Below are 25,262 nucleotides of genomic sequence, written 5' to 3'. Positions count from 1 at the left end.
ATACCCAAATAATAACACAGGCCTTATATCAGTTGAGCCCTAATCCCTGACACAATGATTCCCTACTATACTCATCTCTCAATTATCAGTTTAATAAAATGAGGAAATCTCTTTTTTTCTGTTAGCCAGCTGCTTAACTCTCTCTATTGAATAAAACCACTATCTCTTGGGCCTTACACATTGTTAAGAGTTATTGGCTATACAGTTTATTAACTAAGTAACGAATAACTTGAAATTACAATTTATATGACTTAAGCTATGAGAAGGATCAGAGCCAAAGTTTCCTTCATCCATCACCATGACTCTTGACTTCTTAGTTCTGTAATACAATTCCCACCATTCAAATATCTCTCAAGTCTCTTCTTGAGAATTCTCTGCCTCTGTTTAAGAAAAAAGATTAAACCAATTCTCTAAGCCAAGAAGTCCTCTTCATCCTTTTTCTCTGGACTTTAGTCTATATACAATCAGGACAGAAACAGTCTATTTCCTTATAGAATGATATTGCTGCTGGGCTCACACCAGCTAGGACACTCTACCTATCCTCTGCTCTTTACTAAGCCATAGAGTTTAGCTTGGGTTCAGTCCTGGAAAGCCTGCTCCCAAATAGAGGGTTTAGGTTTCTTTTCTCTCACATTCTCTGGTTCATTAAATCCCGATTCTGCACCCTGAGACACACCTATCGTTTAGGTTATGGCTTACATCTAAGCTTTCTCAAAGAAGGGGGAATAAAAAGGTACTCTGTGTACCATATTAATCAACTTTGAACAGGTAATTTATTCCTGCACACAAAAGAAATGAATACTAGGCACTAAAGACTCGTGGCGTACATTGATAGAAAAACTTAGCATAGGATTCAGTAGCAACTTATACCTTCTATTACATCTGAAGAGAGCCTGATAATTAAACCTTATTAGAACATGAAGCAGCTTTGCAGGACTGTCAATTAGGCATTTTACATTTCATTTCATCTTTGCCCTATCCAAATCACCAACTGGACATGTCTAGTGGTAAAATGTCCAGGTTTGGGACATTCTCTTTCTTGGTAGTGAGTCTTCCGTAACAATAACCACCGGGAGGGTGAGGAGAGGAAAGGGAAGCTAGTTGGCTCAGGAAACAGAGAGCCAGACCTGGAAATGGGAGATCCTGGGTTCGAATCTAGCCTCAGACCCTTCTTAAGTATGTGACCCTGAGCAAGTCACTTATCCCCAATTACCTAGCCCTTATGGTTCTTCTGCCCTGGAATCAATACTAGTTATTATTTAATTTAAAAAAGAATAATAATAATAACCACCAAGGATACCATTCAGCTGGTATCTGGTGAGCCTAAGACCTCCAAACCTCCAGAACTTATAACGTTGCCTTCATGCCATCTAAGTATAAATCAGAAAGTAACAAACATAAAGCAAACACAAAAGAAGCAGCCTCAACCCAGATCTGGCATTTACTTTAGATGCCATGTGCTCACACTTACATGGACTTTCATGGAAGCAGTTAAAGCAACCCACTCTTTTCTCCCATCTCCTTTTCTGGAAATAGTTCAAAACAATCTTGGCATGATTGGCAGCAAGAAGCCAAGGGAGAGCCTGAGGAGGGCTGGGCATTTTGCTCTCTTTTATGTACACCCGCTGTTATTATTGCTGTTGAGTCAGTTTTCAGCTGTGTTGGCCTCTTTGTGACCTTATTTCTAGTTTTCTTAGCAAAGATACCAGAATGGTTTAACATTTCTTTCTCCAATTCATTTTACAGAGGAGGAAACTGAGGCAATAAGGGTTAAGTGACTTGCCCAAGGTCACACAGCTAATCAGTGTCTGAGGCCAGATTTGAACTTGGGAAGAGGAGCCTTCCTAATTCCAGGCCAGGCATTCTATCCACTACATCTCCATGGTCAGTCACTAAAGGGAATCTCCCTCATCTGAAAGTAAAAGTCCTATCCCCCTGACTCAGCAGGACCCCTGGAACCAGGAATGGCAGCTCTGAGCATGCTCCATGGGATGGCCCCTATAGGCCAATTCCATCTCACTAGAGCTGTTAAACTGTCACTTCAAGATTCCTGAGCCTCTCTAGGACCTGATAACTGTAGTCTCTGGGGGAGAAGCTCATGAATCTGGTGTTAGACCAGCAAGACCAAGGTTGGAACTCTGGCTCCTCCCCATGGTCCCTCTCTCGCCGTCACAGTGTCTCTGTGGGACCCTGGCTCCCGTGTGATTCCCTGTTTGGGTCTGGGGGGGAGGGGGTCGCTGACCTGTGTCTCCAGGTCCTGCATGCAGCTTGCAGGCTTGGCCTCTCCATCATCCCTCCTCTGCACTCCACATGTCACCTCATGTTCAGAAATAGCTCCTTTCTTACCCATTTGCTCCAGGGATCCCCCATGAATGAGAGTGGAAAGAAGTGTTTAATCCAGAGGAGGAGGACTGGATGGATTTATCTGCATGCCTGCTGTAGCTGTAATAGAAAATAGGAACCAAGTGTGCAAGAAAGATACAGAGGACCTGGGAATTTGAAAGAAAAGAGAATCATTCTGGCTGGGGTGTGGGGTAGAGGGGGTCAAGGAAGGATTCATGCAGGAGCTATCATATGAACTGGTCCTTGAAAGATGGGTAGGAATAATATTTAATTTTTGAATTTGGTGCTAGGGGAAATGTTGTAGAGAATAAACAAAGAAGAAGGAAATAGTCCACTTTGTCTTGAGAATAAATATATAAATGGGGTTAATTTGGCTACAAAGATAGGTTGGAACCAAATTTTTGAGGGGGTCAAATGATTTAGAACTAGAAAGGATCTTGTTTTTATTCAGTCATGTCTGACTCTTTATGACCCATTTGGGTTTTTCTTGGCCAAGATACTGAAGTTGTTTGCCATTTCCTTCTCCAGCTCATTTGACAGATGAGGAAACTGAGGCAAATAGGGTTAAATGACTTTCCCAGGGTCCACACAGCCAATAAGTATCTGAGGCCAGATTTGAACTCAGGAAGATGAGACTTCTTAAGACCTAGCACTCTATCCACTGTGCCACCAAGCTGCCCAAGAAAGGATCTTATGAATCATCTAGTCCCATCCATTCATTTTATAGAGAAATTGAAATCAGAAGAGATTTAATTTACTTTCCTGAGGTCATACAGATATGCTAGACCTAGTATTTGAACTCAGATCATGATTCCAAATCTGGAATTCTTTCCACTCCACTTCATCATCAATGCTAGTCAGGACTTTATTTGTTAAACAGTAGGGAGTTATTTTAAGGGTATCTGAGTGATGAATGATGTGTTTAGTACTGTGAATTAAAATGATTAATCTGGCAGTCATCATGGGCAGGATGGATTGGAAGGGGAAGACACAGAATGTAGGAAGCCAGTTATTTTGGTACCCCAAGTGAGAAATGAATGAGAGTCATAGTATCCATGGGAATGGAAAGGAACAGACTAAGCCAAGTGAAAGCATGGAAATTTTCAGTGTCCCACATGCAAGTTAGGAGGCAAATTTGCTCATTCATTTAGAAGCTGGAGAACAATAAACACACCTCACAATGCCAAGAAGTAAGAGATCTCAGAGTAGCTGCTGTACCTTCTATCATATGCCTCTCAATCAATAAGATATCCATAAAATAAAGGGGCTCGGATGTGGTTAATTACATCGAGAGGTCAAGTGCATATGGCATGTTGGAAGAGATAAGTGAATCTAGGGGGCATAAATGGTACCGTAATATTGGCATCAGAAAAATCTGGATTCATGTATTACCACTAATACTTCCTGTAAGTAAGCTTCCCTTGGGCCTCAGTCTTCTTGTCTATAAAATGAGAGGATCAGACTAACTGGTCTCTGAGGTTCCTTTCAACTCCAGATTTAGGATCTTATGCACTCCACTGTATCCCTAACCACGATTCATGTGAACTATGACAGATCATCACTTGTTTTGTGCATTGTGGGTCCATCTGCATTGATAGCATTATAATTCATAACACCTTTGAAAACACCTAAAAGACAAGTATCATTGTCCTAAGACAGCTACATCTTTTTGGTTGCCAGCTCAGGTGCCATCATGTATTATTAAGATTTCTTTCCTGCTCATCTCTGGCTTTTTGGAATAAATGACAAGGCAATGATATAATAATAATAATAATAATAATAACAATAACAATAATAATAATCTGGCATTTATATGCTTTAAGTTTCACAAAGCACTTTTAACTTAATCTTTTATCATTTTGTCCTCACAACAGCCGTGGGAGGTAGGTGCTGTTATTATCCCAACTTTTTACAGATGAGGAAACTGAGGCAGACAAAGGTTAAGTGACTTTCACATGATCACATAGTGAGTAGGTATTTGAGAATGGATTCAAACTCAAATCTTGACTCCCTGGTCCAGCATTCTAACTGCTGTAATATCTAACTAGCTTCCTCTTCTAATGATTTCCCTGTAACAAGAAGTCATATTTCTAGAATGCTTATTATTCCTCCTCCTGGGACTGCCATACCAGCATCAATCCTTCCCCCTCTTCTTTTAGTGCATTTGGTCCTTCATTGAGCTAAAAGACAGCTGATATTTCTCCCTGTGTTAACACATTCATACATGACCATTTCACCACTGACCATTGAGATCCATTGTGTTTCATTTATGAGCAAATGATAAAAATGAGGATGAAAGACCAGGATCCCAGATATAGCTTCAGATGGAACCTCAGAGACCATTTAGTCCACCTCTCTCATTTTACAGATGAGAAAACTGAGGACCTGAGAGTTCAAGTAACTTGCCCAAGGCCACAATGATTTATTTGTCAGTTATCAGAGATAGGATTCAAGCCTGAGTCCTCTGGCCCCACACCCCATGCATATCTGAGCCTATGATTTCTCCATTGGCAATGACATTGATAAAACCCCTTTCTTTTGGGGAGCAACTAGGTGACAGAGTACATAGTGTCAGACCTAGAGTCGGGAGGTCCTGGGTTCGAATTTGGCCTCAGACACTTCCTAGCTGTGTGACATTAGGCAAGTCACCTAACCCTGTTTGTCTTTTCTGTCTTAGAGTTGCTATTAAGAAAATGTTTAGAAAAAAAAGAAGAAAAGAAAATCCATCCTCTGCCTCTCTGATGCCCCCTGACCCTTGTACTTGCTGCTCTTTTTTCCAGGTAGAAGATATCTCAGCTACCCATGAGGCCACCTTGTTAGAGATGGAAAACAATCACTCTGTGGCCATCGCTGTCCTCCAGGATGACCATGAGCACAAAGTTCAAGGTAATACCCGGGCCTATATTTAGCCCTGAGTTTTGCAAAGAGAGTCCCCAGTTGGAACACGTCTTCCTACAAATTCAAATGACTACAGTGATTGCTCCAATTCTATGTTTCCACCTTTTCATTGCCTCCTACATATTAGCATCTTTGGAAGAAGTGGGGGACCAAAGCATGAGTATAACTCCTCAAGTAGGTTCTAAAGGATTTCACTTCCAAAAGGCAAAGTGGGGAGGGTCCTGGGGAGGGCCACTAAGCCTTTTTTTACTCAATTAAACAGATATGAAGGACCTACCATGTGCTAGGTACTCTGCTAGGTGGTAGAGCTGCAAAGCTAAAATAATCCCCATCCTTGAAGAACTTACATATTACTTTTACAGAGTTATTCTTGAGGGATTTAGGGGCAGGGGGGATGAGGGAAGAGTTAGAATATTGCCTTTTTATGTTTAGACCCACCAGTGTAGAGAATTCACTCTCAACCCATCAAGAAATCCAACTCATAGCCTTAAATCATTAAGATATAATAATGACCCACCCAAAGTCACAGAACTAGTTATGTGTCCTGTCCAAGGCAGGACTTGAATCCAAACCTTTCTGTCTAAATGACTGCCTGTCCATCACTCTTCCATACTATTTCTCCATTCTTAGCATGTCCCTGGAAGGGGTAAGCAATGTGATCTTGTTTATAGATAGCCAGCCTTGGCTGGTGGGTTCAAGTCCCACCTCTGACACATACTTGTTCTGTGACCCTAGGCAAGTCCCTTGACCTCTCTGGGCTCTAGGAAACTCTCTGAGATTATCAGTTGCAAGGTAGCTACCAGTAAGCTTTCATAAAGGGAGTTTCCTCACCAGGGTGTTCCCTATACCATGAAATTGCAGTTCCTACCTCTATCCCCTATCCCTTGATTGATAGATTCAAATCATCATAATTTCTCCTTGAGTTTATTCTCTTCCTGTGAGGGTTTAGACAGGTCCCAGAAAGAAACTCCTCAATAAATAAGTATATGAAGATGATATTTCCTACCAGCCCAGGACATGCTGACAGAGAGCACCCTTACCCCTGGGCTGCTTCACATCAGACATACAGAATCCTAGAGAAAAGTATCTCATGGTATATCATGAATACAAACCACTCTTAATCCAGAGAGGAAGACCCTGAATATGGAGCTGCTGAAATATAGTAGGATTATTTTCTTAAGTATAAGCAACATACTTTTGACTCTCCAGCTAAGGAACTTCAGACCAATATCCAATGTTAAGGTTCACAAGCCTAGGATTTAATAATAATAATAATAAAGAGAACACTGATTATGCCTGTAGGTCCACATTTGCCATATTCTTTAAAAATAAAATGTTTGGAGAATCCTCTTCAACCAAGATTAAAATATCACCACAAAACAAATATAGGAGTGAAAGAACCAACAAGGAGACAGAGTGAAACAACTATCAAGAAAAGAAAAACCGAAAAGGTAGGCAAAGAACATCTGGGGCACTGAAATGAGAGGAGAGCAGAGCCAGCAAGAAGCTGTAGCAAGAAGGGAAGAGCAAGCCACACCCCCTCCCCCACCCCACATCTGCTATCACAGATTTAGAACATACAGCCATGCCAATATCTAGATCCTGAGATTCTGTCTGGGCAAATAGTGGTACAAGCCAACCCATACCCCTTGAAATTTCAAACCTGTGGAGAAGTCCAGAGCCCAAGCCCCAAGAATTCTAGTCTGGGCTTGGGATAAGGACTTTGTTCACATTGGGGTGGTTGATAGTACTAAGTACTAAGTATTGATCCTTTTGTCTAAAGCTAGGGAAGAGCTCCAAGACAGGACAATCAAGGGTGTGCCTGATTGGATCTAATGCACAGTGAGACAAAAAACTTGAGCCTAAGCCTGGGGCTAGAATTTAATCAACCCCTGACCTGATTGAGATCAAAAGCTTAAATCTGAGGCAAGTCTTTAAGCTACCAGCATCTCAAGGATCAATGAATCAGCAGGAGGAAGGGAATATCAGAGCTCTTAGCCCTCAGACTATCACATCAGGAAAAATGAGCAAATAACAAAAAAAGCACCTAACTCTAAAGAATTTTTGTGGAGACAAAGAGACACAGACACAGACGAGGACAGTGAAAGCAAAGGAAACACACAAAAAGTCCAAAAGAAAAATATGGATTAGACACAGATTCTGGAATAACTCAAAAAAGACTTCAAAAACCAATTAAGAGGGGCAGCTGGGTAGCTCAGTGGATTGAGAGTCTGGCCTAGAGTTCAAATCCGGCCTCAGACACTTCCCAGCTGTGTGACCCTGGGCAAGTCACTTGACCCCCATTGCCCACCCTTACCACTCTTCCACCAAGGAGCCAATACACAGAAGTTAAGGGTTTAAAAAAAAACAGTTAAGAGAGGCAGAGGAAAAGTGGGGAAGAGAAATGAAAGTGATGCAAGAAGAAATGGGTCAATTGAAAAAGGAGAACCAAAAACTGAAGAAAATCAAGTCTTAAAAATAAGAATTGACCATCTAGAAACTAATGATTTCATGAGAAACCAAGAAACAATAAAGCAAAATCAGAGGAATGGAGGAAAAAAAAAAAAACAGAGGAAAACCTGAAATATCTTATTGAAAAAACAACTCACCTAGAAAATAGATGTAGGAGAGACAATTTGAGAATTATTGGACTACCTGAAAGCCATAATCAAGAAAAAACCTTGTATATCACACTATAAGAAATTATCAAAGATAACTGCCCAGAGATCCTTGAACAAGAAAATAAAATTGAAACTGAAAGAATTCACAGATCACATCCAGAAAGAAATCCTCAAATGACAACTTCCAGGAATGTAATAGCTAAATTCAGGAACCACCAAGCTAAGGAGAAAATACTTCAAGCAGCCAGAAAGAAACCATTCAAATACCATGGGGTTATAGTCAGGATCACACAGAACCTAGCAGCTTCTACATTAAAAGATCAAAAGGCATGGAATAAGATATTCAGGAAGGCAAAAGATTTAGGTTTACAACTCAGAGTCACCTATGCAGAAAAACTGAGTATATTCTTTCAGGGAGAAAAAATGGACATTCAATAAGATAGGAGATTTTCAAGCATTCCTAAGGAATAAGCCAGACCTAGACAAAAAATCTGAAGTCCAAACAGGAAAAGAAGCCCAAAAAGGAATAAAGAACTGGAGGAATTCCATGTGAACTGGGAAGACCTCCAAAAATTGATGCAGAATGAAAGGAGCAGAACCAGAAGAACACTGTACACAGAGACTGATATATTATGGCACAATAGAATGTAACAGACTTTTTTACTAACAACAATGCAATGATCCAGGACAATCCAGAGGAACTTGTGAGAAAGAATGCTATCTATATCCAGAGAAAGAACTGTTGGGCGCAGAAACACAGAAGAAAAACATAAGATTGATCACATGGTTTGATGGGGATATGATTAGGGTTTTGGTGTTAAAAGATCACTCTACTGCAAATATGAGTAACATGGAAATAGATTTTGAACAATGATACATGTATAACCCAGTGGAACTACTTGTTAGCTCCGGGAGGGGGGAGGAAGGCGAGGTAGGAAAAATCATGAAGCATGTAATCATGGAAAAATATTCTAAATAAATTTTTTAAAAAAGAAATATGTGGGAGGGGGGAACTATTACACAGTGGAAAGGAGGATGACAGGCAATACTGAAACCTTACTCTCATTGGAATTGTCTCAGAGAGAAAATAACAGCCAGATTCATTATAAAATCCTATCAGCTCAAGAGAAGTTGAAGGGGGGGGGGAATAAGAAAGGTGATAGTGGGGAGAGGAGTAAAATAAGGGAAGGAAAAGTTGGGGAGGGGGTGATTAAAAGACCCTATAGAGAAGTAGGAAGGAATACAAAAAGTGGTGGTGGGAAGGGGAGTAATATAAGGGAGCTATCCTTATGCAATTAGGAATGGTTTTATCCCCTACAATAGGACAACTAACTGAGTGGTTCTGATTTGAGTGGTACTAATTTCCTAGCCAAGATGGCAAAACATTGGTGAGTCCCATAAAGCAGTTAACATGTTTTAATTGTTAGAGAAGGGTATGATCAGCTACACATGAATGCCAACCCAATTTCCCTAGCTGTAGCCAATTGTACAATTCCCCTATTACCTAGATACCCTCCTTTCTGCATATCAATAAAGAGTGGTCTTTCCCTCCTCATGGAAGATACTGCCTTTACTGAGGAAACCAGTCTGGCCTACTTTGTTAACAGTTATATTGCTGTTAATAAACTAGTCATGCTCAGAGAAAAAATAATAATAAAATGTTCATCCTACCCCTAAAGGGGGGAGCAATATGATAGAGTGGATGGAATACCAGGCCTAGAGGTGATGAAGGTACCCCACACTGCTGGAACATTGTAGAAAAAGTAGAGGAAGAGAGTCAGGAGTGCAGCCTGGGGGAGGAAAATAGTAAGAGATGACCCAGGCATCCTCCTTGAACAAAGATTCTGGGAGGAACCAGCTGATGAGAAGGAGGGAACTTAGGATGTGTGAGGTCTAGAGCTGGAGAAAGCTGCCAGGATGGAGAGGTGTCTGGGGCAGTATAAACAAAGTCAGGAATATAGCCTGAAGAGGAATGGAGATGAATATGTGTATAGAGGGAAACACTAAAATATTTCAATGCTGAGAAATCATTATATAGAATGACTATGTCAAAAATATGTAGTTAAATGTTCACACTTATATGCTTTCAAATTCAGTGTCTCTTGTGCGTTTTTTCTCATTATTTCCTCTATCTGATTGTTCTCTCCTTCTTGACACTCCCCTCATTATGATTTCCTCATGACCATACACATTTGAAAGACAATCTTTTGGGGGAAGCCAAAGATAAGGAGAAGATATTTCCCATAGTTTAAATCCAGCCAACCTTCTGATCCACCATTGGCTTCTTCGGGTTCTGACTTCTATGTGAACCATATCCTGCTCACAGGCACCTTTGGAAGCCTCCCTAAAGGGCTGACTCACTGCCACTCTGCAGACAGGCCATGTAGATGTCATTCCAACTGAAATACTACACTGTAATTTTTGGAGTTCCAATCTTTACATTCAGGAGTCATGTGTCTATTGTATTTCTCTGGCAAGCTCATTGCCCTTTTTTGAAGAGTGCCCGACCTCTGAGGGCACACAAAGGAGGACCAGATAACCATTAACTTGGCCATCACCCAGTCCTTTGTTCAGCATCCCACAAATCTGCCATGGTGAACTTTTCTTTCCAAAATGCTTTTCCTCTCTTTTCTAAGAGCATGATTACTGGCACCACTCAGATTTTACAAGAACAAGATCTAGGCAGAAAGTGTGACCCTTTATTCAGAACCCTATCAGAGCTGCTAATGGATCCTTAGAATTGTCATTTCATCAGAGGGTGACCAGAATCCACAGATTTCATTTTGAAATGCATGTCTGCTGGGGCTATATATCGAATGGATTTTTCCCACGGGCTCTTCAAAAGTTCCATTGCCACAGGATCTCTTGCAGGTTTTGCCAGTTCTTTCTTTCTCCCCGGGTATATCACATTTTATCCATGAATCCCCTTGACTGGATGTAAAACTGTAAAGATAAATTCAATTTTACCTTGCCTAAAAGAAAATGGAGAAGTTTATGTTCTTCTGTCCTATAGTTTAACAAAAGAAAAGAGCTCTGTGCAGAAGAACTTTCTTTTTCTTAATATCATTTACCCATATTATCTATTTTTTCTTTCACCCTTATTTGAGCCTGTGGAATAACTATGGAACCCATACTCAGGTTTCCCAAGATCAAATCAGGTAAGCATGAGGAAATGCTTACCTACTTTTTTTCCCCATTTGTTCATCTTCCTGAGTTTCTTCCTAATCATTTCTATTATGGGAAGTGCTGTATAGTTTAAAGTCCTTAACAATCTGTCCTCAACCTGTCTTCAGAATAATTTCACATTATTCCCCCCTCACATACTTTACATTACAGCCAAACTGGCTTATAATACTGTTCCCCAGATGCAACATTCCATCTCCACCCCTATGTCTTTTGCACAGGCTGTGCCCCAAACTTGGTATGCTCACCTTCCTCTCTTTCCCCCCTAGAATCTCGAGGTCCTTTTGAGACTCTTCTTGGGTAACAGTACCAGCATAAGGCCTTTCCTGATCCCTCCCCAACTCCAACTGCCACTACAGTCCCTTCCCAACTGTTACTTTCTATTTACTTTGTACATAGGATATATTTATCAGTAGACATGTTGTTTGCTATAATTTAACAAAACGAAAACATATGCCTCCTTCTGCCTTTTAAGTCCATCCATTTCTGTGTGGAAGTGGGTAGTAAGACTTATCTTCAGTCCTCTGATATTTGAACATGCAAAAGATGAAATAACTGAGGAAGCAAAGGCTCAGTAATTTGAGCATATCCATTTATTAAGTAATGCGTGCCAAATGTCCAACAAACCAGGACCAGGAAGGAAGGAACTTTTTATTTCTGATGCATTTTTTTATTTTAAAATTCCATGAAACTGGAAACAGTGGTTACAGGCAAGCAGACTGCAAAGCCAAACAAGATGTAAAGAGCCAAAGTGCAAGTTCTTTGACAAAACATTGACAGTTGTTTAAGGTTTTCTCAAGGCTGACCATTTTCCCACTTGCTGCCTATTCCAATTAGAGAGACCTATGGCTCTTCTTCAGTTTAGGGCTGGACCCAAAATATAGGAAGAGACAGCCTTTTATACATTAAAAACAATCAAAGAAGACTAATTAATTAAAAAGAAAACAATGCAACATTAGGTAAACTGATTTCTGATTTGATGAAAGATTAGGGACTTTCCAAATGGAAGGGGGATAATAAACAAGTAAAATTCCCTGAAATCAGAAAAAGAGGTGTCCCACTTCCCCCAAGTAGCTATAAAACAATCAAAGGAACATGAAAACAGTTACTGACTGATGAGTATGGGGACAGTTTTCAGATGAGGTACATAGGTTGCTTGAGATAGACAATTATGAGAAAACTTAGGTCAGCCTTAGGATTTGACTACATTCCTGGTCAACATAACGTAGGCCTTTGATGAAGGGTCTCTAAACAGCAGGAACAGGTGGCACAGCTTCCCAGCCACACAAGGTTCAATTAATGCAAAATTGGTTTTCTCCTATTTCTCACAATTGAATAAAATTTTCTCACAAGACAGAATTTGGACCAGGCCCATCATTGAATAGAAAGGGAACTGAGCTAGCTCCAGAACTGAGTCACAAGATGGCATCAGAGTGGTTCAGTTCTATTGCCACAATTAACTACTTGCTGTCTTAATCCCTCAATTCCTTCATATTGATTAGAGTTGAAAATTTTTTCCAAGTTCTTTTTCTTTTTTGATGTTGTTGTCATTGTATAAATTGTCCTCCCTTTTCTGCTCACTGCCCTTTGCATTAGCTCATAGAATTAATTCCCTTAAAACTCTCTATTTTGGCATTTATAATGACACAGAAACATTTCATCGTGTTCATATGGCACAGTTTGTTTACTATTCCCTAATACGAGGGCACCCGCTTAGTTTCCAATTTGGGGTTATTATGAAAGGAGTTGCTCTAAGTAGCTTTGTTTATATGGCTCCTTTTCCTCTTACTTTGATCTTTTTGTGGTTAGTACTTTACCCACTACTGTGATCCCTCCTCACTTATTATCTCAGGTAGTGGAAAAAGCAGATGGTGGAAATAATCCACAGCTGTGTTTTGGCAGATGAGCGCTCAAAGGACAAGGAGGCAAAGGGATTCAAGATCAGAGGACAGGGGAAAGCTGAAGTGTGTAACAACTGGGAAGAGTCTGGTTAAGGAAGAAAGTGATGTCGGGTATGGGGGGGGGGGGAGGATGACCTGAGAAAGTACTGAGGGGGAGGGCTTTGGAGACCTTGATGAAGGCAAAAAATAGGAGGTAAGAGGAATAGGGGGAGGTGGAATGACAGGAGGTTATTTCCAATTTGCTTTTAGCAAAGACATTTAGGGACAGCTGGGTAGCTCAGTGGATTGAGAGCCAGGCGTAGAGATGGGAGGTCCTAGGTTCAAATCCGGCCTCAGACACTTCCCAGCTGTGTGACCCTGGGCAAGTCACTTGACCCCCATTGCCTACCCTTACCAATTTTCCACCTATAAGTCAATACAAAGAAGTTAAGGGTTTAAAATTTAAAACAAAAATTTACCAAGATGGCATAGAGAAAATAGTAATTTAAAGAAATGGTCCCTCAAACTCTCTCAGCCTCCCAAAATCCTATGACCCACTTCCTTCACTCCACCTCAGACCTAAGAATAGTCACACACTAGATCTCACCATTACCCACAAGTGATCCACCACAATGCCCCAACTCCATGCTCTTCTCTCTCTTCCCCTGTAAGTCCTCCTCTCCCATCGGGGAATCAGCCTGAAACCTCTTTGAGGAAGATCTTTTGTCAGTCACCTTCATTCCGTCCATTTCCAGCACCCCCATTAGAATGTAAGCTCCCTGAAGACAGCCTTTCCTTTTTGCTTGCATTTGAATCTCTAGCATTTGGAATGGTCAGATCCTTTTCTAGATCTTCCCCAGTTAGTACCTCCAAAGATGAGTTAGGGGTTTACTCCTTCTCCACAGTCAGGTTCAGGTAGATGAGCTACAAGGACAAGCCCACCTTTCCTCCACCATTCCCGGACAGGAAGAGCCCAACCTCCTCCTACAGGAGGTCACTAGCAGTTGTCACTTCCAAACTGTTCCTCCTCTCTCTGCCCTCTGCCTGCTAAAATCCTTTCCCTTGAGTTCCTGGTGAATACCTTAAAGACAGCCTTCCACTTCTCTTAAATCTTATCCTATCTCTATCCTTTTCCCATTACAGAATGTAAATGCTTTAATAAGTATTTACTTAAGTTAATGCTTAATAAATATTTATTGATCTGACTTGACTTCTATTCTCTGTTGGAAACTGTGCTATCCCCCCATTTGATTATAATCTGCTGTCGTTCCACTTCCCCCTATGCCTCCTTCCTCCTAAACCAATTTTTTGCCTTCATCAAGGTCTCTAAGCCGTCTATGCCTCAGTACTTTCTCAGGTCATTACTCCTGCTCTAACTTCACTTTCTTCCCAGTGGTTAGATATAGCATTTCAACTTTCCCCTGGCCTCTGATCTTGAACCCCTCTCCTCTTTGTCCTTTCACCTCTCATCTGCCAAAGCACAGCTGTGGATCACTTCTACCCTCTGCCTTCTCTGTTTCTTGCCATGAGCTACTGAATGCTACTGGGGGAGTTCTCACGTCCATGCTGACGGGTACATGACAAATTCATGTTATCTTCCCTCAGCTGAGTGAGTCCTAAACACAAGAACATCCTTTCACTCCTCTTTCATTGATTATTTTATTCCTCTCAAGAGCAATTTCAAAACTTGTCTTCCTACTCCCCACTGTCTGCCAGATGAGGGCCCCTCCTCTTACTTGACTGAGAAATTGGAGAACATTCCATGTGAGCTTCCCCTCTTGCCATTCTCTTTCCTCCAGCCTCTTGACAAAAAGTGGCCCTTTGTGCCATGGCCAACCCTTATGCACATTCACTCACTCCCGTTCTGCCCATGTTCTCCAAAAGGACACACCATCATTCATATATCATATCTTCCCCCTCTCCCTATCTACCAATTCCTTCTTTACTGCCTTCAAACAAAACTAGATAGTTCCTATTCTCAAAAATACTTTAGTTAGACCATGCCATCCCTTCAAATTGCCGTCTTTTATCTCTTCTCCTTTCCTCAGGCAAAGCCTTTGAAAAAGCCATCTTTTAGTCATTGCCTCTTATCTCATCCACTCCTCAACCCTTTGCAGTTTGACTTAATGAGTTCACACAATGAAACTGCTTTCTCCAAAGATGCCTTTATTGCCTCATCTGCTGGGTGATCTCTCAATCCTAATCCTTCTTGACCGGCCTCCTGCATTTGCCATGATTAACCAACCACTCCTCCTGGATACTTTCCTTCCTAGGTTTTTTGTAGCACCATCCTCTCCTGGTTATTCTGCCTTCCCGATCTGCTCCTCAGCCTTCTTTTGCTAACTGACTTATCAGCTATATTATATCCCTTAAAAATGGGTATCTTCAAGGTTCTAGCCTACCCTCCCATCATCTCCCATGGATTTAACTCTCATTTCTATGCGGCTAACTCCCAGATTGATATATCCAGCCCCAATGCGAGCTTCAGCACTTCATCACCAATTGCTTATAAAATATTTCATCCAGTATGTCTAGAAGATACCTCAAAACCAACAAGTTCAAAACCTAACTCATCTTTCCATCCAAACCCTCTGCTCTTGCAGAGTTCCCTATTTCTGTTAAAGGTACTTCCATCTTCCCGTCGTCTTTGTTTATAACCTAGGCATTATCCTGAACTGCTCATTTGCCTTTGGTCCACGTATCAATCATCTGCCTAACTTTCCCTTTCTGTCTTCTCAACCTCTCTTATCCAAGCCCTTCTCTCTATCCGTAGTTACTCCCTTAGTTCAGGCCCTCTCCTCTCCCCCTAGATTAATACAACAACCTCCTAGGTGGTCTCCCTCCTTTTGTCTGTCCTATACACTGCTACTGAAGTCATTTCTGTTAAACTTGGACATGACCGTGCAAGTACAATGAATTATAGTATATACATTTATGTTTAGCATTTAAAGTCCACTGCAACCTGGAGCCAACATATCTTCCCAGCATCACTGAACATTACTTCCACTGCTACATTCTGTGATCCCGTTTGTTTCTTATACCCAGTGCTCCATGTCCATTCTCCAGACTTTTTCACTGGCCATCTTCATTCCTAGAATGCACTCTCTCCTCACCTCCATCTCTTAGAGTTCTTTACTTCCTTTAAGATGTAGCTCAATATCCACATTGAGAGAAAGAACTGTGCAAATAGAAACACAGAAGAAAAACATATTTTGTCACATGTTTATGTGGGTATAGGACTTAGGATTTTGGTTTTTAAAGATTATTTTATTACAATCCAGTAGAATTGCTTGTCAGCTCCAGGAGGGAAAAGGGAAGAGGGGAGAGAAAGAATGTGAATCGTATAACCTTGGAAAAATATTTTAAAATAAACAAATTAAAAAAAAAAAATAAGATGTAGCTCAAGCAACAGCTTTTCAACTGCTAGTGTCCTCTCCCTCCCAAACTACTAGAAAGAAAGCTTTTGGTTTTAATCAAACTCTTCCTGGTATGCAAAAAACAGCCACAGAGCTTCAAAAACAGAAGAGATTTGATGACTACTGGATGTCAGAATACCACCTGAGGAAGTGAAGAGGAAGTTTACTACAACGCCCAAAAAGAGAAAGGCACCAAAGGAGACACAGATATTTAGGGTCACATCAGACATTTTCAAGCATCGTCGTGGGATTGTCTTTTCAGCAGGGGCTTTGAATTAATTTGAAAATGTCTTGCTATGGCTTTCTGAGAGGACAAATTTAGAATAATGTGATGAGCCTGCTTGAAGCTCATTCATTTCTGGTTTTTCATTTGAACGGCTCTGGTCGATGGGCCCCAGTATATGACTAACAGCTCCATTGTGACTAATGAAGGTTTTTTTTCTGCTGTCACCCTATCCAGGGCCATTGAATTATATATGTTGTCAAGTCAATATTATGGTCTTAGCTACCACTCATCATCTGGAGGTGGATGATACTCCTCAGTGCCTGTGCCCAAACACAAGAAAGGGATGCCTGTAAAGCATGCAGTGGAGAGCTCTGATAAGTGATTTTTTTTCCCCCAAATGTAAATCCCCTCTCCGGTCCCTCTTGTGACTGCTCTTCCGGACAGAGGTATTTCTCCAGCTTTAGTCAGAATATCTGGATTTGCGTGAAACCTCAGACTGCTTCCTAATTGCAGACCATGCTAGGAAGAAACATAATTAATAGCTGCTCCCAGACAGTAACCCACTCTGAGCACAGGATCTGGACTGATTAATGAGAGCTCACCTCTCATCAGCTACAACATGAAAACAAATTGCTTGCATAGTCAGAATGAGATAGGCTTCACCCTGACTCAGGAGACTCTTCTTATCTGGAGGAAAAAAGCTCCCCCATCTTCTTTATTTACATGACATTATTTTTTGACTCATTCCTACAAATTATTGCTGTATTGACGCTGACCCACTGAGAACAATTGTTCCAGACACTATAAAGAGGGTCTAGTTGGTCCCTTTCCCTGGTTGGAGGCATCTTAAAATGGACTCTTTGCTTGAGTAGGGTGATTGCATACTTGGTGGTCCTCTCCATCCCTCTGTTTCTGGCAGCCCATTTGACCTTGGAACAATCCCTTTTCCTCTGCTCCTCAGTAGAAGGATTTTTCTCTTTTGTTCTTTAATAAATGAGGTCACTATCCCATCCCACCACCACCCACAACCTCTAGAACCTTCCTTCCTTTCTAACAAAAAGGCAGTTCAGAGAACCAAGCATTGACCTTGTCTGACATTGCGCGCTTCCTTCAGGACCTCTGCTGAGAGGAAGGACGGATGCTTTACGACTCGTCCTCTGAAGTCAGGAATAACTCCTGCACCGATCAGCGTGCAGCCTTCTTTGGAAAGAGTCTTCTTCTTTATTTCAGACCAGGAAGAAAAGGGCCACTAGAAATTGGGAAAGCCATTTGACTGGCCCATCGTAGGGAAAGACTTGTAAACTGGGTCAACTGACCATGACGGTGAATTCTAGAAGTTTTCTTTTCCTCTTCCTTCAGAGGATCTCTTATTGAAGGGAATGGCACTGTGAAGACAAGTCATAACATGGGTAATTTACATGTAATTTTATAAAAATGGAAACCCCAAGGCACAGTGGAAGTAATGCTTTTAATCGGTGTCCCCAGATTTGAAACCCTGCTCTGCCACTGGGATTTGGTGCCAGTCATTTGGCCTCTACCTATCTTTGTGACTTTGGAAAGTCATGAGACCTCTCTGACCTTTGTTTCCTCATCTGTATAATGGGGGAGTTGGACTCCACAACTTCTATGATCCCTTGCAGTGCCCCACACCAGACTCTCAGTACCCTAATTCTCATAAATACTGGCCTCACTAGTGTCCTCATTACGTCCCGATGAATGAGAAAGAAATTACAAGAGGGCTTCCTTATCTGGGGATCAGCCTGCAAAGCCAGGAGATCCCCAGCAATGTCTGCTTTCACTTTTTCATCTGTACCTTTGGGATTTCTTTTCTTTTCTTTCCTTTCTTTTTTTTTTTTTTTTTTTTTTTTTTTTTTTTTTTTTTGGTGGAGTCAGCAGGTGTTTCAGCCATCTGCAGTATGTCTTGGAAAATAACCCCCAAGGATATGGGCCCCACTATGCCCCTAATCCCAAGATTTCTGGCAATATCAGGCAGGAGACCAGTTTAACAATGTGTTTTTTTCCTTCTCCCTAGAACTGATGTCTGCCCATGAGCTTGAAAAGAAAGAACTGGAAGACAGTTTTGAAAAACTGCGGTTGTCACTCCAGGTTAATAGTTTCATTATTTACTTATTTCAGCCGGGGAAGTGTCAGCATCAGTACCCTCATGTGACATTTAGTGAACCATCCACAGGATGTATGACACTGCGCTGGGCATAGATACAAAGAGACGTAAGTCCTCTCCTTGGAAAAATAGAATGGCTGCTAGACAAATGTGATCACATATCACATATGCCAAGTGTTAAGTCTGTAGAATGAGCTGTAAGTGTTAGAGGAGTTCAAAGGAAGACGTGATTTTTGAGTGTCAAAGTGCTCAAGAAAAGTTAAAGCCCTGATGATCAGGGCAAAACCTTGAGATGATATATTGAAGTGAGAGAAAAAAGGAAGGAAGGCCACAGAAAGTTAGGAAGGGAAGATTCTGAATGAAAGGTTAAAAAAATATAGACTATCCTGTGCGTTGTGCAGAGATTAAAATTAATATTCAATAATTTAAAATTATATATTTTTAAAGTTTTAATAATAATAAACTAACATAAAAAAACTAAGTAAAAAGGTATTAACCCAGCCCACTCTCGAGAGCAAAAGAGGAAAAAAAAAAAGGGGAGAGGAGCTACAGAACTTATAAAATAATAATGTGGCCATGCAAACGTGGAGGCGCAGGAGGGATTAAAGGGAATTTTGGGAAATACTAAGGGACTTTTGGGGGATGAAGTCCAAGGTTCAAAATCTCCATTTATACAGTTGTGAGGAGCCATTGACTCTGTGGAAGGACAAAGCATGCTGTTTCTGTTGATTAGTTGGTGGTTGTCCTTCCTACTCAGAGAGGACCAAAATGACATCATTGTGTTGGGGTCGGGGGACAGTTGGGACAGACCAATAGGAGCTCAGAAGGTTCTACCACAGATTGGGCACAGATAGCCCATATGAACATTTGGGAAGGAGATGTCTAAATTTGCATATCTCGTGATTCTTTTGAGATGCTGCAATTGCGCTTTGCTCACAGAGCACAGAACCTTCTTTGATACAGGCACACCATGCTGTATGGGGCTGTGCCAAGGTCTCCCGTGTCTCACAACTGATACTCAGATGCTTCCAGTTAATCTTGCAGTACTCTATAGTATAGATTAGATGCAGAGAATTAAGCAGAATACAACAGCACTGGTCCTGACTTGATTAGAAACTGGACCAGATGATGGTAATGGTAGAAGATTTAGAGTTAAAATATCTGAGTCCAGGGGGCAGCTGGGTAGCTCAGTGGATTGAGAGCCAGGCCTAGAGACGGGAGGTCCTAGGTTCAAGTCCGGCCTTAGACACGTCCCAGCTGTGTGACCCTGGGCAAGTCACTTGACCCCCATTGCCTACCCTTACCACTCTTCCACCTATAAGTCAATACACAGAAGTTAAGGGTTTAAAATTAAAAAAAAAAAAAAAATATCTGAGTCCTGACTCCATTAACTTATGACCTGGGCTTCATTTTCTTCATCTATTAAAAACAAAACAAAACAGGATATTTAGGGATGGCTAAGTGGCTCAGTGGATTCAGCCTAGTGATGAGAGTTCAGGGTTCAAATCTGGCTCGAGTCACTTCCTAGCTGTGTAACCCTGGGCAAGTCATTTAACCCCAAATGCCTAGCCCTTACTGCGCTTCTGCCTTGGAATCAATTATATTTACCAATTTTATCAATCAAAATGTACTTATCAATTATACAAATATTTAGTATTGATTCCAAAATGGAAGGTAAAATTTTTGTTTTTTGTTTTTAAACTCTTACCTTCCATCTTAGGATCAATATTATTTATTGGTTCTAAGGCAGAAGAGTGCAAAGGGCTAGGCAGTGGGGATTAGTGACTTGCCCAGAGTCACACAGCTAGGAAGTGTCTGAGGCCAGATTTGAATCTAGGACCTCCCATCTCTAGGGCTGGTTCTTAATCCACTGAGCCACCCAGTTGCCCCTAGGTAAGATTTTTTCATAAATAATAAACAATAATATTTTCATAAATAATAAGTAAATATAATTAATAATAAATTACATAAATAATAAACAAATAAACAAAAAGATATTTCCTCTAAATCTAGTTCTAAATCAAAAGTCTTAAATGGGCAGCTGGGTAGCTCAGTGGAGTGAGAGTCAGGCCTAGAGACAGGAGGTCCTAGGTTCAAACCCGGCCTCAGACACTTCCCAGCTGTGTGACCCTGGGCAAGTCACTTGACCCCCATTGCCCACCCTTACCAATCTTCCACCTATGAGACAATACACCGAAGTACAAGGGTTTAAAAAAAAAAATACAAAAAAAAAACAACCAAAAAAAAAAAAAAAGTCTTAAAGAAAGGAAAAGTCAGTAGGAACCCATAATTAACTGGATATTAAAGGTGAAGGAAAGAGAGAGCCAAGGATGAATGGAAAGCTTTCATCATGAGTGACCGGGAGGGAGCTGACTTAGCGGGGAAGATGTATGTGGTTTTAGATGTGTGGAGTTTGAAGTATAGTAAACCATTCCAAAGGGGGCTGGATCTCTTGGGAGGCAGTGAGTTCCCCCATCACCAGTCGTCCAGCATAGCCAGCATGGCCATTTGCCAAGTACACTGATCAGATCTTCTCTGGGTATAAGTTGGACTAGCCTGCCACTGAGGTTCCTCCCGCTGTAAGATTCCGTGATCCGCTGACGTGTCTAGTTGGCAGAGGGAAGCGGGACTAGAGAGAAAGACGAGTGAGCTGTTGGTCTGGAGAAGATCATGGGAGCCACTGGAAGGGGACAAGATCCCCCCAAAGCCCCGGGAGACGAGAGAGGGAAAAGGAAGAGGGCCAAGGACAGAACTCTGGAGAACGCCGCACTCACCTGGCGGGCAGAAGTGGTCAGCGTGCTGGGAGGGCAGCCGAGGGCTCCCCACAGCGGATAAGGAGAGGCCTCCCATGAATCTTGCCTCGGGACCTCTAGCAGCCTCTTTATTCCCTGTGGCACCCGCCATAGATAGGTGTTTGCACTTTTGAGATATCAGAAATATATTCCCCTCCTTGCTCACAGATCTTTGCGGAATCCACAGTTACTCGGGAGGTTGGCTGCCTCTCGAGACCTCAGCCAAGGACACCCTCCGTTTCTGGCCCGGATTGTTGTTTTTCCTGTTCTTTCCCTGGACGTTCAGCAAACAAGGAAAGCTCCGTTGCGAGCTGTGTAGTAGGTTTTTTTTTTAAGGCTGCCTTGCTCAGGGCCAGATGGGACAGTGAAACAAAAACCAGGCTTTATTAGTGAGTGATGAGTGGAAGGGAGAAAAGGCAGAAGAAGCCCCAAACCCTTCTTCGGCTTTGCTGAAGGGTCCGTGTCTGTGACCCGGGAAAGGGTCTCTGCAGCTACAAGAAAGGACCAAGGATGCTCCAAGGCCTCTTCCAACGTGAAAGCCTCCATCGCTGTGATGCTGGGTCTGAAGTACTCAGCTGTGCTGCCCAGAGGGGAAGGCAGGGCTCCGTGGTCATCTTTTCCAGGCCAACTGGATCAGCCAGAGCCCCGCAGGGAAAGCAGGCCACTCATGAAGGAGCTGTGCACCGCCACACTCCGGTTAGGGTTGGCTCACCCTTTCCGGCACTAAGTGGGGCAGCCAGGTGACACAATGGATAGAACCCAGGGTCCTGAATTCCAATTCAGCCTCTGACCTTTATTAAGCTGTGTGATGCTGGCTGGGCAAAGGACGTAACCTATTTGCCTCAGTTTCCTCATCTGTAAAACGGGGATGAGAATATCTGTCTCACAGAGTCATTATGAGGATCAAATGAGATTCTATTTATAAAGTGCTTATCGATCTCAGTCTCTGGCACAGAGCAGGCCTGATATCGATATTAGCCTATTATTATTATTATTATTATTATTATTATTATTACTAAGTATTGGAAACTGAGTTAGAACAGGTTTATTTGTAAAGTGTGTGACCCTGGGCAAGTCACCTAGCAACTCTCTGTGACTCTGGAGTCTCTGATCTGCAACAGTGGAGGTCACACCAAAATCAGGAATTCTCTACATAGATGAAATTAGGACTCTTCTCATTTCCCCCCAAAAAAGGTATATCTAGCTCTTGGGATTGAATTGTGGTTTCTACTCTGACCATAATTCATAGGCAGCATTTTCCCCAAGACTATGGTGTGGTAGAAAGATTGCTAACTCCTGAGTCAGAAGAGACCTGGATCCATAGGACCAGAGGAAAAGAGATACAGGTGAGGGCACTGAAGTCCAGTGAGTTGAGGGGACTTGCGTAAGGCAGCCACACAAACACTTAGCACCAGGGATAGGATTTAAACCCAGTATCCTGTGACTCCAGCCTTCATATACTTTCTTTATTTTTTATTTTTATTTTTAAATTTTTTTAAATGCTTACTTTCCGTCTTAGAATCAATACTGTGTCTTGGTTCCAAGGCAGAAGAGTGGTAAGAGCTAAGCAATGGGGGTTAAGTGACTTGCCCAGGGTCACACAGTTGGAAGTGTCTGATATTAGATTTGAACCCAGGACCTCCCATCTCTGAGCCTGACTCTCAATCCACTGAGCCACCCAGCTGCCCCTCTTCATATATTTTCCATTCTGCTTGAGTTCAGATCCTACCCTTAGCCGACTTGCTAACTTCTCAAACATGGGCAAGTCACTTTCTCTGTGCCTCAGTTTCCTCATCTGTAAAATGGAAAAAAATGTAGCTGAAGTCTCCACCTTACCTAGCCATTATAGAGATGCTTTGAAATAATGTGTGCAAAGTAAATTTCAGGGCCTCAATGCACCATAAATGGCAGCCGTTTCATAAAATTATTATTAGAAAATAGATGACTTATTTTTGGTAGTTGGTTCACTTTAGTGACAAAAATTTTTTTACATTAGCTGTCCTGGCTAGAGATAAATACTGAATCATGGAAACACATTTAGCATCATTAGCTATCAGATATACTAGTATGGACAAATCCTAAAATGAGAAATTGGCCTACCTTCCAATTCCGTAACATCTCTTCAGCCAACTGTCCAATTTGTAGATTATCTTGGGAAAATAAATTCATCCCAAAGGGCTTCCCTCACCCCCATCTAACACCCCTCTGGACTGCCCTCCACTAGTCTGCGCCTCAGGGAACACAGACTAATTTGAATATTAGCTCCAACAAGACTTTGCTTAGGAAAATAAATCTGTTCTGACAAGCAGTGAACCAGTGAATCAAAATACAAATAGGAATTACTTTGCATAATCTGTGACGCCAGACTTCTACCATGAGGGCCATTGCCTGTATTTTCTCTCTCTTTTTTTTTTTTTAACCCTTAACTTCTATGTATTGTCTCATAGGTGGAAGAGTGGTAAGGGTAGGCAATGGGGGTCAAGTGACTTGCCCAGGGTCACACTGTAGCTGGGAAGTGTCTGAGGCCAAATTTGAACCTAGGACCTCCCCGTCTCCAGGCCTGACTCTCAATCCACTGAGCTACCCAGCTGCCCCCTATTGCCTGTATTTTGATGTTAAAATCCCTGTCAGAGTTGGACTTCCCTTAAATTACCCTCTCAGAATTGGAGATTATTTGTTGTGAAATTTCACAAGCACTTATTAAATACCTTCGGCATGCAGAGCCCTGTCATGGCTTCCCCTGCCGCTGGAGCAAGAGGACCCCGACGGACACTCTGGTAACTGACCGTGCACGTCCACACACCTGTGGTCTGCATCAGCTCAGAAGGCCTCCGAAGAGGAACAGCCACAGGATGGCTTTGTCTGCTCCCAGAAATGGAGGAACTCGGTGGCAGCTGAGTGGTTCAGATGTCGAAATCTATTGATCATCTCCAGATAATCTGATAAAGGCAGCTTAGTTGATAAAGAAAGAGGCGGGAGACGATCTTGACTGTTAACTCATAACTGCTCCTCCAAAGTGCCATTGAGTCACAAGTTTATTATATATGCAAATTCAAACTCCCTTTCACCTAAAAGCACAGAGAGTTTTACAGCTTCACAGACATTGCAGTTAGTTTAGACAACACACCTCAGAAACCTCAGAAACTTCAAGGTGAAGATAAGAACCAGGCTGGACCTTCAGCTACCTGATTATCAGCAAGCTAAGTCTGAGAATACTTTTCTCAGGGGTGAAATGCCCCTGCTAAACTGAGGCTTAAACTTGGCTTGCCAAGCAGCTGCATTTCTGACCAAAGGGGAAGAATGTTAACCTCTTGACTGCTGGTTGGCTAAGAGGTTAAAGCTTTCCATTAAGGCCACAATACTTTTCAACAAGAAAAGGTGTGGATCACAAAAGGGGTCAAAAGAGGAGACTCAGATTTTTACCTAGTTGAGACTCTATTTCTCGTATTGGCCTCCCACACTCAGAGTCAGGCCCAGAGATGAGAAGTCCTGGGTTCAAATGTGATATCAGATACTTCTTCTATGTATGATCCTGGGCAAGTCACTTAATCCCTTTTGCCTAGCTCTTAACATTCTTCTCCTTGAAATTAATATACATTATTGATTCTAAGACAGAAGGAAAAGAAGGAAGAGAGAGAAGGAAGAAAGAAGGAAGGAAGGAAAAGAAAGGAAGGAAGGAAAGAAGGAAGGAAGGAAAGAAGGAAGGAAGGAAGGAAGGAAGGAAGGAAGGAAGGAAGGAAGGAAGGAAGGAAGGAAGGAAGGAAGGAAGGAAGGAAGGAAG

General features: G+C 41.9%; 1 protein-coding gene across 1 annotated transcript in view; it reads left to right on the top strand.

Annotated features, from left to right (window-relative positions):
• The window catches only part of MTUS2 (microtubule associated scaffold protein 2), a 465,717-nt gene that overhangs the window by 425,258 nt on the left and 15,197 nt on the right, over positions 1-25,262 (top strand). The window contains 2 exon segments of the mRNA XM_044666108.1: positions 5,124-5,229; positions 18,600-18,673. Coding sequence (XP_044522043.1) covers positions 5,124-5,229; positions 18,600-18,673 — 180 coding nt within the window.

The sequence above is a fragment of the Gracilinanus agilis genome, chromosome 3, assembly GCF_016433145.1.
Source record: "Gracilinanus agilis isolate LMUSP501 chromosome 3, AgileGrace, whole genome shotgun sequence".
Classification (NCBI taxonomy): Eukaryota; Metazoa; Chordata; class Mammalia; order Didelphimorphia; family Didelphidae; genus Gracilinanus; species Gracilinanus agilis.
This window is presented reverse-complemented; position numbering and strand designations above follow the sequence as displayed.